We start from the raw sequence: 19806 nt of genomic DNA on the forward strand, positions 1-19806 counted from the left end.
AGGTCTTTATACCTTTATTAAAGATCTTTGTCACCCTATAGTGAATTTCTAGAACAATCACAGCTTGGAAGGCAGCATAAAATAAAAAAATTGGTGAAAAAGAAACCCTTGACATTAGTTATTGAGATTTAAAATATGAGCATATTGGATTTTCTTCTGGAATGGATTCTAGCTTGTTATGCCAAAAAGAGGCATTGGTTATTTGGACAAATTTCATAGATAATTTGTGATTGGGTTGTTTGTACAATCATTCTGTTTGTGTGCATTGAGTGACCTAGAACCCCTCAACATAAAGATTGCATTTTTTTTTCCCCAGAACGATGCCACAGAAGAGGTTGAAAAGAAGGTAGAACAACCAAGCAACCAGGATGTCTGCAGTCTTAGTCACTGACTGGGTTTAGAATTAAAATTGCACATTAGTCTTCTCCCCCCCCCCCAAATTTCCCCTCAATTATTAGATATTTATGCTTAGTATAAACATTCTGTGAATGGAATTCATGCTTCTGTGGAATATATTAATATATTACATCCACATTATTTTCATGGAATGGTGCAGTGGGAGAATGAGAACACTCTTCTGGCAACTTAGTGGAACAACTTAAAGGCTTTGCATGTTTTTGCTGCTTTAAGCTGCTTTTCTTTCTTTAGTGACTGCAAAATTGTATATTCAATGAATTGAAAACCCACTCTATCACAGATCCTAGAAAATCTATAAACCAGAAGGTATGTGTAATCTGATGCAGTATTATTTAAAGTGAGCATACTCTAGAGAACCAAGCTATATCACGGGATTATTAAGTTATTCTCCAAGCACTATGTGTGCTACACAGTGGGATGTTTTCCAGTTTAGAATATATATTTGGTTCAGTTTAACTTTTTCTCTGAGGACTGGCTGATATGCTTTTCATACACACGGGATTACTTGACTGTGCATGTCCCTGACAGAAGAAACTTGAAGAACTTTGTGGAAAATATTTGTTCCAGGCATGCATGGGAGTTCTCATGCTACAGCTGCTCTGCCACCCACATGAATTTCATGTTATTCACCAGCAGCATTGGATGTGACTTCAGCTGTGCAGCTGAATTATTCTTTCAGTGGGTTTTTGGTTTTTTTTTTTTTTAACTTCTAGCATAAATTTTACATCTGTTTCCACCACTGCCCTACCCAGTCTTCCTTAGTCAGGATTTTCATTTGTTTCTAAGTTTCTTGAACTTGTTGACAATCCTACTATTTCTCCAGTTCATGCATTGTTTTCAGTGGTACCATGCATTACAGGCCACCAGCTATTCTTTTTTTTCAGGTGTCTCTTCTACAGGAAGAAAATTTCAGCTTTTGATTTGAGTAGAGTTTTCCTCACATGTTTGAGATGCAATCCACCAGCTTCATCTTTTGCCCCAAGTGCACACGGATATCAGTCACTATCACATACATTACAACCTCTGGTTGTGAGATCTGCATAAAAATGTTGCCTAGAACGGTTTGAGCTTTACTTGCCGGTAAGCTTATCTAGCTCCAAACTGCTGACCTCAAAGGCTCAACACACACAACTGCCTAGGGTCACGCTAATGGCTAGGCTTTACCAAAGGGATCCTTAAACTCTTGGGTTAGATCTTGTGACCAGGGACTGCAAGGACTTGACTTGAGAACTAAAAAGAATTGGTGCCAAGCCCTAGGTGGATGTTTGTGTGGCAATACAGCTCTTCAACACACAGCTCCAAGATCTCACATTTTAGAGGTTCCACGAAATAAAGGGGGCATATTTGAAGGCCAGCTCACTCTCAGATGCTCATAAGCTATCATTTTCTGTCTGGAGTATACTACAGCCCTTAGAACAGCCCTTCCCAAACCTGTCTTGATGACCCTACAGTCAGTTGGGATTTTTGGATATTCATAGTGAATATGCACTCACATTCAGATTTATCATAAACATACGGTATTCATTATGAATATCCTAAAATCTTGACTGGCTGTGGAGTCCCCAGAACCAGTTCACTTAGCAGTTTTTCCTTTGACTCTTTTTTTTTTTTTTTTTTTAAAGGTTGTGTGGTGACCACACCTTTTCTAGTTAGCTAGCCGATTGCACCTCCTTCCATGCCTGGCAAGCTGGACCTTAATTGGGCACATAAGATCATGGAAATGTCAGGTCATCCATCTAAAACAGGGATCCCCAAACTTTAAATGAGGGGTCACATGCAACGGTTCAAATCACTTAATGGGCTGAAGGGGTTTTGCCTTGGAGGCTTGATGAGTGGGAGAGTTCTCCTTTGTGGAGTCTGGTTGTTTCAGTGATTTCAAATACTAGAGAAGAAGGGAAGGTAGGATTCCCATAGAAATATGGCAGATATAACCCTGCCACACCCCTTCATCTGCAGCTAGCAGGTGGGTGAATAGAATGGTAAGGTAGTATGTATCTGGCACACTTTCCCACTCATATACCTCCCATAAACTCTTGCTCTCACCTTTCTGTTTTCACCCCTTTCCTCCACTTACTGTTTTCCGCTCACTCTTTCTCTTCACCCACACTTCCTTTCACTCTTCCTTTCCTTATTCACACTGCCTTGGCTTCCTCTCACACCCTTATCTTCCTCTTACCCTCTCTGCTTCTCTCCTCACCCCCTCCTGCTTTCAGTTCACTTCTTCCCCATTCGTTCACACTTTCCCCTTCCCTACTTAAGGCTGATGGGCCTGAACTCTCTGCCAGTGGAGCTGGTTGTTGGTGTGGGTCAAGCAGTTTTTCCCTGGTGGGTGCCATTTGGTAGCTGTTCCTTGCTGGTGGGGCCCGGTAAACCCTGCCAGTTTTCCTGTAGCTGCTGCATCTATGAAAAGAAACACGAGTCCTTCCATAAGTCACACCTGGCCATGCAAAGGACAAGCATGACAGGCCAGGAAAATGAGCTTGCCTGCAGGCTGTAGTTTGGGATCCTTGTTTTAAAATATTCCTCCCTGAGGAGATTTGTATGGGTGACGCAGTTCAGCCCACACATTCACATCTTATTGTTTAGATTGCTCTATTTGGACACAAGAGGGCCGATGCAAAAAACTGTAAGTTAAAACTGCACTGAAGTTCAGCACACAGTTCATACCACATAAGCTAATTATTCTTACTCCTGATACAGTAAGCTAATGGTATGCTAATACAGCGGGAATTAAAAAATGCATACAAACTAGAAAATGCAAACAGAAAAGGCTTTGTGCACAGAAAAACTAGTTTATGCACAGAAAATGTAGGCAATGTGCACAAATCCCGTTTTCCATGCATTCAATATGAGTTGTGTGAACAAAATGCTTACTGATCAGAAAGCATTTTTTGCATATATAATCATACTGTATGCATGGAAAACATACCTTTTTATGTGCAAAGCGTATTTTCTATGCTTAAAATCCCACCTAAAGATCCTAGCACCAGAACTCCAGTTTCTACTGCAGTCTTAAGGTGCCTGCAATGCTGTCCGTTTCAGGAGTTAGAAAGTTCAAGCAGTAATAAAACAGGATGTAATCCAGCACACCTCTTTGCATTCAGGAATAATACTTAATGCCATCGTTAACAGCAATTTCACTATGAGGGCATGAATTTAAATGCACAGTGTTGTACACAAAACTCCTTGTTGCATTTGCAGAGTGTGCGCATAACTGAGGTTTAAACTGTGTGCTGTGCTAAGCGCACCTTTTTGCATCAGCCTCTAGGTGTGACTTGTCTGTCCTGCAGGCCTTTTTGATGGCTAGATGATGATTTCCCTCCTCCCTCAATCTGTAGTGTCCATTTTGTGGTTTCAGCTTGTCTTCTCCATTGTGTGTTCTTACTGTTAAAAAGGAATAAAATGCACATTTTTTTGCCCCAACAAAAACATTTGTTTTTCCCCATTTGGTGGATGTGGTATGTTCCATTTTTTATTGAAGACAGCCCCTAGCTAGGGAGACTCATGCGTGTGGACTGACTAATCGGCTGGTCTTCAAAGAGTGAAGTTGCTTACCTGTAATAGGTGTTCCCTGAAGACAGATCACCTGTCATACCTACTCATCCTGCTTCCTTTTGTGTGGTGGGTGTTTCATTATCAACTGGAAACTGAAACAGGCTGCTGGGCTGGTGCCATGCAGGAGCTCCCATGCATGCTTGGAGAGGAAACTTTTTTCTCCCTCCCACTCTTTCCTAAAAGCTTAGGAAATCCAGTCTGTCACGCCCACATATGGTCTCGTGACCCCCATGTGTGCAATCTTGTGATCTGTTGTCTTCAGAAAACACATTACATGTAACCAACTTTGCATGCTTGTCATTTTTAATCAGCTAAATATTAAATGTGTAGCAAATGTGAATGAAACGTTAAGAATCTTGTCCAAGTACTTCTGTTGACAACTTCAGGACTAAGATTCATGCATGCACTGAAAGTTAAGAGTTAAATGTATAGCTCAGTAAACAGATACAGAACTGAATTTGCAACCATTTTTTTTAAGAACTCTGTACCTTTAATACTTTGGTGCTGTATTGTAACTATACACTTAAGAATATGCTAGCTGTTTTATGAATGGTTATCTTGTTTCATTTGGCTTACCATTTTCTAAATGTAAAGAAATTTGTATTTTTGGACACATCTAGAAAGCTCATTCCTTGATGCACCAAAGTTTGTTTTAGAAAATTAAAATGAAGTCGTACCAATATATATATATATATTTTTTTTTTTTACATGCAGAAACAATAGAAACTTGTGTGATTCATTAGCCTTGTATGGCAGATAGGTAATAGTAAAAAATTCAGCTTGTACATAAATCAGCAGATTTGTAATATATTTTTATACTATGAAATGTAGATTTTTTTAGAGCATGAAAGTGAAAATGTACATATTATGATGGTAGTAATTTTGAAGGATATTGTAATTCACTAGTGCTGCCAGAAGAACTGTTAAAAAGCACCTTGTTAACAATGTCTTTCGGGAGCTTATAACGACAGTGTACTACTGTTAATCTTGTAAGATTGGAACAAAACTTTCTCAGAGGAAAAGCAGGATATATAGTCCTCACATTTATTTCTGTTTTATTTGGATTTATCTGCCTTTTTGAATAAATTCACACAAAATGGGGTTCAACATATTAGAATAGCAGCATACTATCGGGGATCAATAACAGCTTAACAAAAGGTGGTGCACAGTAAGCCCTGAATTAGAAATAAATGAAGGACTAAGCCTAGGAGAACTACATGAACTTGAAATCAGTAGTAATGCCTAAAATTAAAATACATAACATCTCAGCAATGCAATGGATTGTAGTGGCATATTGGTAATTTATAACATTCATAGCATGTATAGGGGCAGGCTTCATATACTTCTTTGAATGGAAGAAGTTTCAGGTTTGGTATTAAGTCTGGCAGAAGAGCCAAACTTTTACTTGCTTCCTGAAGTGGGAGAACCACCAGCATCTAGCAGAGCTCCTCTGGGGAAGAGTTCTGTAGGGAAGTGCTGTTCCCAAGAAGGATCATCAATAGGTATCTGTTTTGATTTATTTTATCAGATTAGGCTGCTTAGAAACGTTAGTTGAACACTCCTAGAGCTTTGACATGCTCTGTTTAGCATATGCAAGACATCTTGCATTGCAGCAGCTCCATAAGCTTCCTTAGTTTTTTGGGGTTTTTTTACAATTGCTTTTTTTTCATTGTAAGGAAAGCACTTTTTTTACACTGAGGATTGTGTTCTTAGAAAAAAAACCCTTTTATTCCTTTAAACAGGATTTTTGTTGAAATTGTTTTCTTTTTTCTTGTGGCCATTTTCATGGTTCATCAGTCAGCTTTGTCTGATTATTGAGACATTTGATTTTGCTTCAGTAATATTCTTGACAATGTTCCAGGAGAAGGCCAGCAGGTTAATGCTAGCATCTGGCACCCCCACCATAACAATGATTTATACATGCTGTCTTGTGTGTAAAGCACAACATTTTTAGCACCTGTCAGATGTCTCCCAACAGTCTTCAGATCAGATGTGTGTATGGAGAAGCTAGTCTGTTTGAAGAAGTCCACTCTTTTGGCACTGACCTCGATAGGCATTGGAGCTGCAGTGGATGCTTGTGGTGCATCGATATGGAAGTAGCGTTGATCCACTTGGAGTCCAGCACTGGGGAGCTAGAGTATCCTCTAGCTCCTTAGATGCAATAAATGTATTCTGCTTCATCAGCATCAGAGCAAAGGCAAAGAAGCATTGTCATCAGTGGCTGTCAATGAATAGTGCTGAAAATAAGGAGATGTAGATGGTAGACATATATCCCCACCCAAGCATCCCCCACAGAGAAGGTCACACCCCCCTAAGAAATTTGGAGTATTATGATAGATATCCTGGGTCACTACCCCACTATTGCTGAAGTGACCCAAGAGGATGTAGAGTTGGAGAGAAGGATCCAGGAGTCACTGGACTGCCATCTTGAGAACTTCAGGGCACTAGCATAGATAGCAATGTGGATGGAGGTACACCAGTATTGGCAACATATGAAGTCATTGTCTTTAATGTCTGCCAGAAGGAGCATCAATATTGATACCAACCTCAGTGCTGTCAGTTTCAGGAAGCTCTCCACCAAGGCAAAAGATTGCATAGATGTCTAGATTCCAGTAGTCATGAGGGGAACATTCAGCGAGGACTTGACTTAGCTAGAAGCAAACTCAGACACTCCATCAGTATAGGATACTGAATCGGAGTCTGAGCACTCCTGGGGTTACCAGTATAACTCTGAAATTTTCTCTGCTCAGGAGTCATTGATGGGTCTCCCCTCAGACTCCTGTCCTCCACAGGAAATAAGGAAGTGTCTACCTGAAAACCTCTCTTCCAGAGTCCATTCCATTTGTTGGAGGAGAAAGATGAGCCCAGGGCAAAATTGGACATTGTCCAGTTTAATAACCTTCCCATTCCTATTGGAAACCCACCATGTTGCCCACCAAGAGGATCATGGTCTACCTCTCAGCATCAAGTGTTACTACTCAAGAAACTGTCATCTTTAGAGGCCAAAACGGTTGAACCCATTTCACCAGGGAAAAGAGGACAGGGATTTGATTCCAGATATTCTCTAATCCTAAAAAGAAAAAGATAGGGGACTGTCCTATCCTAGACCTAAGAACATTAAATGAATTCCTGTTAAAGGAAAAGTTCAAGATGGTTCCCTAGGTACCTCGGTGCCCTTTCCAGGAAAAAGAGACCTGCTCTGTGCTCTGGATTTAAACATAAGAAATTCCATGCTGGATCAGATCAAAGTTCCATCAGGTCAGCCTCTTGTCTCTCATAGTGATCATCCAGGACACAAGTACTTGCCAGGATCTCAAAGAATAGATCCAAACCTTTTTTCTCATAAGGGATAAGCAGTGGCCACCTACAAGTCTACTACACTAACTGCTTTCACCACTTCTTTTAGCAAATTCCATAGTTTGCATGCTGAGTGAAAAAATATTCTTAAATGTTTTAAATGAGATACTTATTAACTTCATGGAGTATCCCATAGTCCTAGTACAATTTGAAGGGATAAATAACTGTTCTCTGTTTACCCATTCCACCTCATTCAATTTTTATAGACATCTGTCATCTCTCTTCTGTTGTTTCTTATCCAGATTGTAGAGCCCTAAATTATTTAACCTTTCTCATGAGGAAAGCTATTTCATCCCCATATCCCTTTGGTTGCCCTTCTCTGTACCTTTTCTAGTTCTGCTATAACTTTTTTTAAGATGGTGAGATCAGAACTGCACACAGTACAAGTGCGGTTGTACCATGGATTGATAGAGGCATTATATTGTCCTCTGTTTTATTTTCCATTCTTTCCAAAATACCTAATATTCTGTTTGTTTTTTGATTCATTGGCCTGACGTTTTCAAAAGTATTTTCCACAGTGACTCCAAGATCCCTTTTCCTCAGTGATGATAGCTAATATGGAACCCAGCAATGCTCGTGTATAGTTTGTGGTGTTCTTTCCTATATGCATCAAATTTCATCTGCCGTTTATGTGCCCAGTACCCCAGTCTTGCAAGGTCCTCATGATCGAACAGCTTTGAATAATTGTCATTGTTCATTTAATTACTTTGCTCTTTACTCTCTTTTCCAGATCACTTATAAATATATTTAAGCCCCAGTCCTAGTACAGATCCCTAATGCACATCACTATTGACTGTTCTCCATTGAGAAAAATGACCAGTCCTCCTTTTGCCTGTCCTTTAACCAGTTACCAATCCACAATAGAATATTGCCTCCTGTCACATGACTTTTTAAAATGTCCTGTTGTCTCACATGAGGGACTTTGTCAGCTGCCCTCTGAAAATCCAGATATACTGTATCAACACCCACCCGTATCAACGTATTTAACTCCTTAAAAAAAAAACACAAAAAAACTAACATTTGTAAGGCAATATTTCCCTTTGATAAATCCATTTTGGCTTTGCCCCTTTAGTCTGTATCTATCCAGGTGCTGCCTAATTTTGTTCATCAGAATAGCTTCTACTATTTTGGCCAACACTGACATCAGGCTCGCTAGTCTGTAGTACTTAGTCACAGAGAGAGATATCCAAGACACAGCAAGTATTTCAAATTTATAATTGGGAAACACACCGCCAATATTGTGTACTGTCATTCAACCTAGTGTCAGCACGACTTGTGTTTGTAAAATATCTAGCAGTGGTTACAGCACATTTATGCAAATTGGGGTACACATTTCCCAATCTGGATAATTGGCTGGTTGAATACGCATCCAGCCTCCAAGACCGCATCCAAATAGTCTTCATAGAATTAGCTTTCTCCAAACCCCACTCACTCTCCTGTGGAGTACCACAAGGCTCCATCTTCTCATCCACACTTTTCAGTATATACCTAATCCTGCTCTGTGAACTCACAAGAAACTGCCACAATGCCCATTACTCTTACGCAGATGACATCTGTCTCCTAATCCCTTTGGCCAAAAGCCGTCACCCACCTCAGTGAATCCGCAGAGAAAATTGCAAACTGGCTAAACCAAAATTAACTAAAATTCAACTCCCAAAAGACAAAGATGCTCTAGGTTGGGGAAGAAGACCGTGTCCATCCTCTTTCAAAAGTAATCTTGGGTGGAACAACCCTCCTGCTCAGCTCAAATGTTGCGTCTTGGCTTCACTCTAGACTCCCAACTCTCCACCAGAGTCTGAGTCCAAGTCCAAGAAATAACTAAAACAGCTTTCTTCCACCACCGGCTACTTAATTTTGTGAGTTAAAAAAATAAATAAATTCTATTTGTTTTAAATGTACTCTAATAATTTTATTTCATGTCCCCTAATCTTTGAATGTTTTAAATTAAACAAATTTGCATTTACCCATTCCACTCCACTCATTTTATAAACCTGTCATCTCTCCTCAGCCATCTATTCTCCTAGCTGAAGAGCCCTAATGTCTTTAAACTTTCCTCATAAGGGAATCGTTCCACCCCCTTTATCATTTTGGTCTCCCTTCTCTGTAACTTTCCTAATTCAGTTATATCTTTTTTTGAGATTCAGTGACCAGAATTGCACACAGTACTCAAAGGTGCAGTTGCACCATGAAACGATAGTTGTCATAATATTCTCTATTTTATTTTCCATTCTATTCCTAATAATTACTATCATTCCATGTACTTTCTTTGCCACTGTCCCACACTATTGAGAATTTCAACATATCCACAATGATGCCTAGATCCTTTTCCTGGGTGGTGACTAGAACTATGCCTTGTATAGTTATAATTTTGGTTACTCTTCCCTATGTGCATTGCTTTGCACTTGTCCACACAAAATTTCATCTGCCATTTGATTGCCTAGTCTAGCAAGGTCGTCTTGCAATTCCTCACAAACCTCTTGTGAGTTAAAAACTTTATTAATTTTGTCATCAAATTTTATCACCTCCCACATTGTTTCCATTTCTAAACTGTGACACAGAGTTCAGTACACATATTTGCATCATATTTGTATAGAGACTCATATCTTGACAATAAGTTTGGTCAATGTCTTGCAAGGTCTCTTTGAGGTTTTGGAATCCAACTCATTCCTCTCTAGCCCCCATTCCAGGTTGTCATAAAAGAAAGAATGACATTTTTGCCCATTGTCAATATTTTTTGATAGACACCCTTTAGCTTGGGATTCCCCTGTGTGAGGACTGCATATCCTGCCCATCCTCAGCAAAAGCAAAGTTGCTTACCTGTAACAGGTAATCTCAGAGGACAACAGGACATCATTCTTTACAAAACCCTCCCACATCCTCCAAGGAGGAGTCGTCTCCAGTTTATAGATATATACAGAATGAAAGGAAGTCTTGAATATGCATGTCAAAGTTCTAAAAGCTGAGTCACTTTTCCAATCGTGCTTCATCATCACGTCTCTCGTGTTAGGACTGATATCCTGCAGTCCTTCAAGAACACCTGGTAGATGCAAGCAACTTTGCTAAATTACATGTTCCAGATTTCTCTGCTAAAGAAATAGTGCCCATAATAAATATGGCTCTGATTTGTAACTGCATGCTTAATAGGTACAACAAAACACAGATTGTTGTGTACCACAACAGAACTGAGCTTTTGTTGCTGGAAAACATGCAAGTCATTCTCTTGAATCTGAAAGAATCAGTGGTTACATTAAATGCTAAATTCAACTTTGAAATTCTTTGGCACTGCCTCCCATTGCAGTGCACTAATACACTTGTATTGAAGCCAAAAAAGGGGAGGGGGGGGGGAAGAATCCCTCTGCTTATTGACCACAGGAAATAATTAATGCAACTATCAGAGCTATGATGCAAATGAAGTAATCAGTACAAATTAAGTAAAATGTTTGGAGAGATTGTTTAATAAGGATGATACTCCCATGCTCTGTCATGTGAAATTAATTTAGTCGAGCACTTCATGTTCATTATCTGCTTTATTTTGTACTTGTAAAATCTGCAATCTCAATGGTTTTTATTTTATTCAAAATTTGCTATGAAATTACCAAATAGGTGTTTCAGGTATAGTTTTGTATTTATTTTTCTTTGTATTTTTCTTTGTGACAGTGGCAGACAATTGTAGATCTGTTGATGTTTTGGGTTTTGTTTTTTTTTATAATAAAATAAGATGAAACAAATTTAGCTTCATATGCTAGTCGGACATTTTGTAATTGGATTGGTGAATGTATAGTAAATGTATGAAAGTGTATGACAATCTATTTTCGCTCATTTAAAATTGTTCAAACTGGTTTAAAACCAATTTTAAATGGTTTCTGACACTTTAGACATTTCATTTTATGGGTTGAAATGCTTTTCTCCGTGGTCAAGCAGGAATAAACTCCCATACTAGTGGGTGATTTCATCCTGTGGGGCTAGGATGGAATGTGCTCTCTGAGCTCAGAAGGAAAAGAAAAAAAAAACTTCTGAGCATAGGCAAGGGTTCCCATGCTGCTGTCTCCATGTGAGTTCTTCGGTTTTATTCTGTCTGCTCTACGAATGCTTGTAATTTTTCTCTTTCTATCACCACAGTTTTTAGCTAACTTTTTTTTTGTTTCTTCAGTTTTTTCTCTTTGAGGTTGTTTTTAATCCTTATGTTTTCCTTGTCGCAAAACCATATCAGAGAAGTCTCAGAGGGCAATTGTGCACTAAATGCTACATAAGATGGCAGGTCAAGATCTGCATGACTTATGTCTAAAATGCTTGGGGACCCACTCGTGATTCAACTAATTGGGTGCCATGTGACAGGATGTCTCTTTAAGCACGAGCTTTTCAAAGCATGAAGTTAAAATACCAGATGTCATCTTAGAAAAAGATCATTATGAAAGAGACTGATAACAGAAAAATTAGTCTCATATGGGTAGAAAGAAGACTCTCTCTCCCCCCCCCCCCCCCCCCCCCCCCCCCATATGCTACACCAACAAAAGCAAAAAAAGCAATTCTCCCACTCGGCACTGATGGAGAAAAAACCCAGTACCAAAAAATCCTTGGCACTGTCAACTCTGGTGTCAACTGCTGTTCCTTCAGCACCAAAGCATATTATGCTGAAAAATCTTCACGGTGCAGACATGCCAGCTCTACTTAATCTAGAATGTTTGCATTCATTTTAATACCTGAATCGTTCATCAGTAAAAACACATTCAGTATTTCTTCTTCCCCACTCTGCCAGAATGTCACACATTTGTACAAAAATTGTGATTGGGTTTTGTGAAAGCTTACAAAATTCAAGTACCATCAGCTCTAAATAGGAGTTCAGAATTTATATTAGGAAGGCTGTATTTGCAGATGCAATTGCAATATCCATTTAAACCTTTACAGAAGGAACATTCACTTCAGGAATTTGAAAACTCCTGTTTTAGTCACTTTGAAAAGAGTTAAAGGAAATTCCAATGATCCTTTCTGATTCTGAAGAATCTCTGTTCTTATGGATCATGTTCATGTCAGTCCATGGAAGAATTAACTGGTTTGCTGTCTGATCCTTCCCCCAGAACTTCCCCGAAGCAACACATAGAAGACATGACATCAGGTTTTCATACAAAAAATGTCTGAAATTGTTCCATTTAAATTAGAGGTGGATACTCAGCAATCAGAAGAATTTGAGAGAGTTCTTAAATGTATACAACCACCAAAACAAAGGCTGTACCGGTTTATAAAGCAAGACCTACAAGCAAAAGTATGGAAAACCCCTCTATGCATCATATCAGTAACAAAAAAACATACATTTAAAATGTAGGGTTTAGCAATGTCCTGGTCACACTGAACTACAGCTACTGCATGATTCTTTAGTAGTAGAGTTGGTTGTGAGAAGGATGAAGAAATAGACAACACATTTAAGTACTCTACCAGGAAAGGATTCCAAACTTCTGGCTGCTCCTGAAAATAAATTATTTCTACCAGCAACTCTTTAGGCTAGAATTGCAGTCCATGAGTTATAAATGGTGCAATAAACGTACAATACCTTACAAAAGATGAAGGAATGTACTAAGCATTTGACTAGCTCAGTCTGACTCCTTTGACATTAGCCTCTAGGTCATCAGCCCATAAGTATCAGTACTGGAAGGCTTGCTTGGCTAAAGGCATTGGGTTAGTAAAGATGTGCATGAGAAGCTAGCTGACCTGTTACAGAGAGAATCTTTTGGAGAAAAAGTAAAGGAAACGGTAGAGGCCATAAACAAGCACTGTGTTGTACTACAGATGTAAACAGTAGGGTCCTTTGTTTTCATTTCTGATCAGTCTTTATTACAAGAACAACAAAAATGGGAGAGATCGGAAGAAAATGACTTGTCATTTTTCCAACTAGCATATTTGTGGGGAAGTACATGAAGCTCCTTGTAACAGCTGAGCAGTCAGGCAGTGCTGGAGACAACCCCTCCCTAACATCGGAGAAGCCCATCGGAGCCTTTGAATTCCACAGAGCTGTGGCACGCCAAAGCTGCGCTCCAAAGGGGCACATCCCTCTGCCTGATTTTGGTAGTCTCTTGCGAGTGTTTGTCAGATTCTGATGGGAACATGGGGAAGAAAAGGAAAGGTACTATAAAGGCGACTCCCTCTGTGCCTTCTGTCCCTCTCTCAACATCCCAGCTAACCCTAGAGCCTTTCTTCAATTTCATATCACACGATATAGCAGAGCAAAATTTATACTTGGGTGACACTCTTGTTTCCCTGAGCCCTGAGGATCCTTCTATATTGCAGCCTATCCAAAGGACACAGGTGGGAACTAAGCCTGGAGCTGAGTCCAGAATAGTCTGTCCCCTCCCAGTCTAAGTGGGGAGTTCCCCTCAGTTGAAGGCTTGTTGGCATAAAACCCAATGAAGGTGGGTGTGCAGCCTATATAGTCAGTCTGGAAGGCCAGCGATTATCTCCTTATAGGCATTGTTTTTTTTTTTAGTTTATATTTCATATGTTTACATGATTGTAATTGTTTTATATCATATGTATAAGTAATATAGTGTACTTTTAAAGCAATATAAAAATAATGATCAAGCCCCCATCAGTGGATGACAGGTTACCCAAATAAAGTAGTAATAAGGAAAATAATCATGCATTGAAACTACTCTGCTATTATCTGAAACTTGAACTTAAATATTAAGGCTTATTGATTAGAAATACTTCTAAATGAGAGAGATCAGAAAAGATAAACTTACTGCCCTGGAAGCAAGCAAGACACTTGCATGGGAACTTTTAGTTAGAATGAAGCTTCAATAGCCATTACTTGGGGTTTCAATTGGAGAAACTCTCCTCAACTGAGTCTCCCTAGAGACATCTGGAAATATTTGAATCTTTTGTCCACACAATACACTCTCCTCATAGTTAAAACATTGCCAAAACAATGAACTTTATCAAAATCTAGTGCAAATGTCATGACAAAAGTAGCTCTAGTAGTTATATTGGCTGGTTGAAGAAAAAGTGATAGCTCAGGGCTAGATGGTGGAGCTAAAATGTCTGAAGCCCCTTCCTCCAAACTATCTTCCTCATAGGTAAATAGAAACAATTAGATAATAGGAAATTCTTATCAGGTGAGAAGTGAAAAATCTGTTACATATTTCTTAATTCCATTCCAGAAAGGAGACGAGTTACAGGAAAATTCAATAAATGTAAATTCCTAGAACGTAACCTGTTTTCCAATAATTCACATTTCTGATTAATTAGTATCCTTAATACCCACAATAGTCGCTGATTGTGATTTTGAGAGTACTCCAGAATGAGCATTAGAATTTAATTCGAGTCATAGTTCTTGTTTCCAAATCCAATAATTTTTTGTAGCAGGAGCGGTATATTCACATAATTGATTCACAGATGTAGATGGGGTAGAATCAATCCTGGATATCTCTAGCCATGTCTGTAAGGGTTATCTTTGCTGGCTCAGCGGGTAAACTCCACTGGTCCCTCCCTATGCAAACTAGGTCGCTCTGGGTCCAGTACAGGGCACCTTATTCTATTTGGTATAGCTATATTTATGGGCATAGATAAGACAGTTTCCCCAAATCTAGGCAACTGTGTGGTCTCAGGAATGTTCACCTCCCTTTCATCACTCTGAACTGTCTGAGGGTCATCACATCCCTGATGATTAGAACCCTGCCATAAGAAATTCAAGCAGAATCTCAAAACTTGGCTGTTTGAACAAGCATTCTCCCAATGAGCATCCGTTTCCTGAAATGCCTATTACCTAACCCTGTTTTCTTTGATCCATATTTACTCGCCTAGTAATCACCGCCCATTGATTTATTATCTTTAGTTTAATTGTTCTTTGTTTTTAACTTGTGTTTAATTTATATATGATGTGTCTTAACTTGTTTTTAATTTATCTATGATGTGTTATGATAAATGATATGTTCACAATAGTTAATATTGTCTGTAAAGCTTGTTGCTAATTATTGTTTATTGTAAACCGAGGTGATGTTATTAACATGCCGCGGTATATAAAAAATCACTAAATAAATAAGGGCAGAAACATTAACATTTGATTCCTCCAGCAACGTACCTGATGGAGTTTGAGGCATAGATGGTGGGAATTACACTTTGGGAGAAAGGGAGATCTCAAGTGAACTTGCAGTGGAGAATTAGCTCTTAGGACATGAGTTCATAGGTCCGTGTGTAGAGGTAGGAGTTGATACAATCACTAGCAACTTTCCTTTTTTCCCCCCCCATCTCGGAAGATGGGGAAAAAAGGCATAAGGGGCACCCCCCTTTGGTGCGCTGCTTAGGCGGTCTGGCGGCAGTGCGCTGCTATGCGCCACTTTTTAAAGGACCCAGTTCCAGCTGATATCTGTCGGGTGGCCTCAGATGTGCTTGCGGCTCAATATCCCACAAAGCCTCCGGATTTCATGTGAGAGGGTACTGGCTTTCCACCACCATATAGGCATCATAGACTGTAATAAACAAATTGGAATCTTTATCTGTGAGGATTGACTTTTTCACTTCCCAAGGATCTGTGTCTGCCCAAGTGAATGTCAACTCTCAAAAATTAAAAGAATGATAGAGGGGGTCACGTGGTGCAGTGAACCTGGATGGCTGCTTGAGCTCGGGCTCCGGGCACTACCTTGGCAATAATCAGCAATAACTTCAGTCTGAGATTTACTAGCTGCAAACGAATGCCGAATAAGATCACCTGACAGTATATGGACAGATTTAATACAAAATTCAGAAAGGTAATGAGCACCAGAACCGTGAAAAAAGTGAGAGAAACCCCACAACTCCTACAGACCAAAATGGCTGTCACCAAAGAAAACCTATGTGCGACACCACTTACAGTAGCAAATATCGAAACACTAACGGAAGCGGTGGTGAAGTTGCTGAGTGGAAGATTCGATGAGATCTCGACACAAATTATGGGAATACAAAATTCTATAGTTGAATTCAATGTGTGCATAGAGGATACAGAAGAAAATAGGAAAAAGCAAAAGCACTGGTAAGATGTAAAACATTGATAAGGCAAGCAAAAGGAAAATTTGAAAATAAGCTTGCTGAGAAGGAAAAAACTCATAATAAACATTTTTTCAAATACATCCAAAGCGGGAAGCCTGGGCAGGAGTCGATTGGACTATTGGATGATCAAGGGGTAAAAGAGACATTTGGGGAAGAGAACATAGAGGAAAGGATAAATTAATTCTTTTCTTTTGTGTTTACTGAGGAGGATGTTGGGGGATACCCATGCTGGAAATAATATTTAATGGTGATGATTTGGACGAAATGAAACAAATTACGGAGAACCTGGAAGATGCAATAGGGCAAATTAACAAACTAAAAAGTAGTAAATTATCTGTACAAAATGGTTTATACCAAAAATGAAATTGCATACCTATTACTAGTAATTTGTAACCTATCATTAAAACACACTATTCTACCTGAAGACTGGAAGATGCCAATGTAACACCAATCTTTAAAAAGGGCTCCAATTATGATTCAGGAAATTATAGATTGGTGAGCTTTATGACATTGGCAGAAAAAAATCATACATCCTATTCTAAAGAATAAAATTAAATAACATATAGACTGACATGTTTTAATGGGACACAACCGACATAGATTTACCCAAGGAAAGTCTTGCCTTACCAATCTTACATTTTTTGAAGGGGTTAATAAACAGGTGGAGAATGGTGAACCAATGGATAATAGTATATTTGTAGTTTTGAAGGTATTTAACACAGTCGCTCATGAGTGTCCTCAGGAAATTAAAAAGTCATGGGATAGTGGGCAATTGACTATTGTAGAATGAGAGACAGAGAGTAGGATTAAATGGTCAGTATTCTCAATGGAGAAAGGTAAATAGCGGAATGCTTCAGGGTGGGTACTTAACATTTTTATAAATAATCTGGAAAAAGGAACAATGAATGAGGTAATCAAATTTGCACATTACACAAAATTATTCTAAGTTATTTTAAAATTGTTCTTACAAACAGATTGTGAGAAACTGCAGGAGGGCCTTGTAAGACTGAGAGACTGGGCATCCAGATGGCAGACAAAATTTAATGTGAACAAGTGCAGTGATGCACATGGAGAAAAATAATCTAAACTACAGTTATATGATGTAGGTTGCAAATTGAGTCACCACCCAGGAAACTGATCTAGGCATAATTGTGGATAATACATTGAAATCCTTGGCTCAGTGTATGGTAGAGGTCAAAAAAGTAAACAGAATGTTAGGAATTATTTTGGAAGGAATGGAAAATAAAATGGAGGATGCGATACCTCTGTATCGCTCCATGGTGCGACTGTACCTAGAGTAACATAGTAATGATAGCAGAAAAGGCCAGATGACCCATCCAGTCTATCCATCAAGCTTCTTATGGTAGTAACTGCCACTCTGTGCTGGTTATTCCCAAGCCTTATGATAAGAATAGTAATATTTACAATTAATCAAAACCTAGCAATTGTCAAACCCATAAATTACTGCTAGCAACATTTTTACTAGGTGAGGATCCTTCTTGATAATTGCCTTGTGTGCAATTCTGGTCACTGCATCTCAAATAAGATATAGTGAAACTAGAAAAGGTACAGAGAAGGGCAACCAAAATGATATAGGGGTTTGAAAGGCTCCCCCTATGAGGAACGATGCAAATGTTAGTATGCGAACAATACAGAAGGTGGAAAAATTGGTGGAAGAACAAGCAATGTTAGCTGGCACAAACTAAAAAATTGGGGCATAAAGACTGTTTTTTTAAAAAAGAATTGACCAAAACGCAAAGACAACAGTCCAGAAGTGCCCTGCTTTACCCAGCTTGTCCCAGGCTAAACTGTGTTGGGACCGGTCCTGTTCAATATCTTTGTGAGCGACATTGCGGACGGGATAGAAGGTAAGGTTTGTCTTTTTGCGGACGACACTAAGATCTGCAACAGAGTGGACACGCCGGAAGGAGTGGAGAGAATGAGACGGGATCTAAGGAAACTGGAAGAGTGGTCGAAGATATGGCAGCTGAGATTCAATGCCAAGAAGTGCAAAGTCATGCATATGGGGAGTGGAAATCCGAATGAACTGTATTCGATGGGGGGGGGAAGGCTGATGTGCACGGAGCAGGAGAGGGACCTTGGGGTGATAGTGTCTAATGATGTGAAGACAGCAAAACAATGCGACAAGGTGATAGCAAAAGCCAGAAGAATGCTGGGCTGCATATAGAGAGGAATATCGAGTAAGAAAAGGGAAGTGATTATTCCCTTGTACAGGTCCTTGGTGAGGCCTCACCTGGAGTACTGTGTTCAGTTCTGGAGACCGTATCTACAAAAAGACAAAGACAAGATGGAAGCGGTACAGAGAAGGGCGACCAGGAAGGTGGAGGATCTTCATCGGATGACGTACGAGGAGAGATTGAAGAATCTAAATATGTACACCCTGGAGGAAAGGAGGACCAGAGGTGATATGATACAGACTTTCAGATACTTGAAAGGTTTTAATGATCCAAAAACGACAAACCTTTTCAGTAGGAAAAAAATCAGCAGAACCAGGGGTCACGATTTGAGGCTCCAGGGAGGAAGATTCAGAACCAATGTCAGGAAGTATTTCTTCATGGAGAGGGTGGTGGATGCCTGGAATGCCCTTCCGGAGGAAGTGGTGAAGACCAGAACTGTGAAAGACTTCAAAGGGGTGTGGGATAAACACTGTGGATCCATAAAGTCAAGAGGCCGCCAATGAAGAGTGGGTGACTCGCCAGAATGATGGCTACTGCCTGGACACAATACCCTTATTCAATAAACATACACATGCTTACTGTGACTCCAACATCGCTCTAAGCTTCAACAGCAAGAGGAAATGGAAAAAAGGATTTGCACTCACAAAGAGGGGAGTAGCTGGCTTGTTACAGCGGTTACTACCCCAAACCAAATATGCCTGATACTTCACTTTCAATGCATATACAGCATAGCTCTCTGCTTCAACGACAGGGGAGAAGAATAACTGATACTTCACACATCCAGCAGAGCTCTCTGCTTCAACGGCAAGGGAGAAGAAAAAGGGTTCGCACTCACAAAGCGGGGAGTAGCTGGCTTGTTATGGCGGTTACTACCCCAAACCAAATGTGCCTGATACTTCACTTTTCATGCATATCCAGCATGGCTCTCTGCTTCAACGGCATGGGAGAATGACTGATACATCACGCATTTCCAGCATAGCTCTCTGCTTCAACAGCAGGGGAAAAAACAAAAAAAAACAAAACTGATGCTTCACGCATATCCTGCATAGCTTCAACGACATGGGTGAAGAAAAAAAGGATTCGCAATCACAAAGTGAGGAGTAGCTGGCTTGTTACGGCGGTTACTACCCCAAACCAAATGTGCCTGATACTTCACTTCACTTTCAATGCATATCCAGCATGGCTCTCTGCTTCAACGACAGGGGAGAAAAAAACTGATACTTTACGCATATCCAGCATAGCTCCCTGCTTCAACGGCAGGGGAGAA

General features: G+C 39.7%; 1 protein-coding gene across 2 annotated transcripts in view; it reads left to right on the plus strand.

Moving 5' to 3' along the window:
• Nucleotides 1-9311, plus strand: part of AEBP2 (AE binding protein 2) — a 213089-nt gene extending 203778 nt beyond the window's left edge. For both annotated transcript variants that reach the window (XM_029597351.1, XM_029597353.1), the window contains one exon: nt 317-9311. In XM_029597351.1, coding sequence (XP_029453211.1) covers nt 317-350 — 34 coding nt within the window. In that variant the 3' untranslated portion in view covers nt 351-9311. The remainder of the gene's footprint in view (nt 1-316) is intronic.
• The last annotated feature ends 10495 nt before the right edge of the window (nt 9312-19806 follow it).

This window comes from Rhinatrema bivittatum, chromosome 4 (genome assembly GCF_901001135.1).
Source record: "Rhinatrema bivittatum chromosome 4, aRhiBiv1.1, whole genome shotgun sequence".
In the NCBI taxonomy this organism is placed as follows: Eukaryota; Metazoa; Chordata; class Amphibia; order Gymnophiona; family Rhinatrematidae; genus Rhinatrema; species Rhinatrema bivittatum.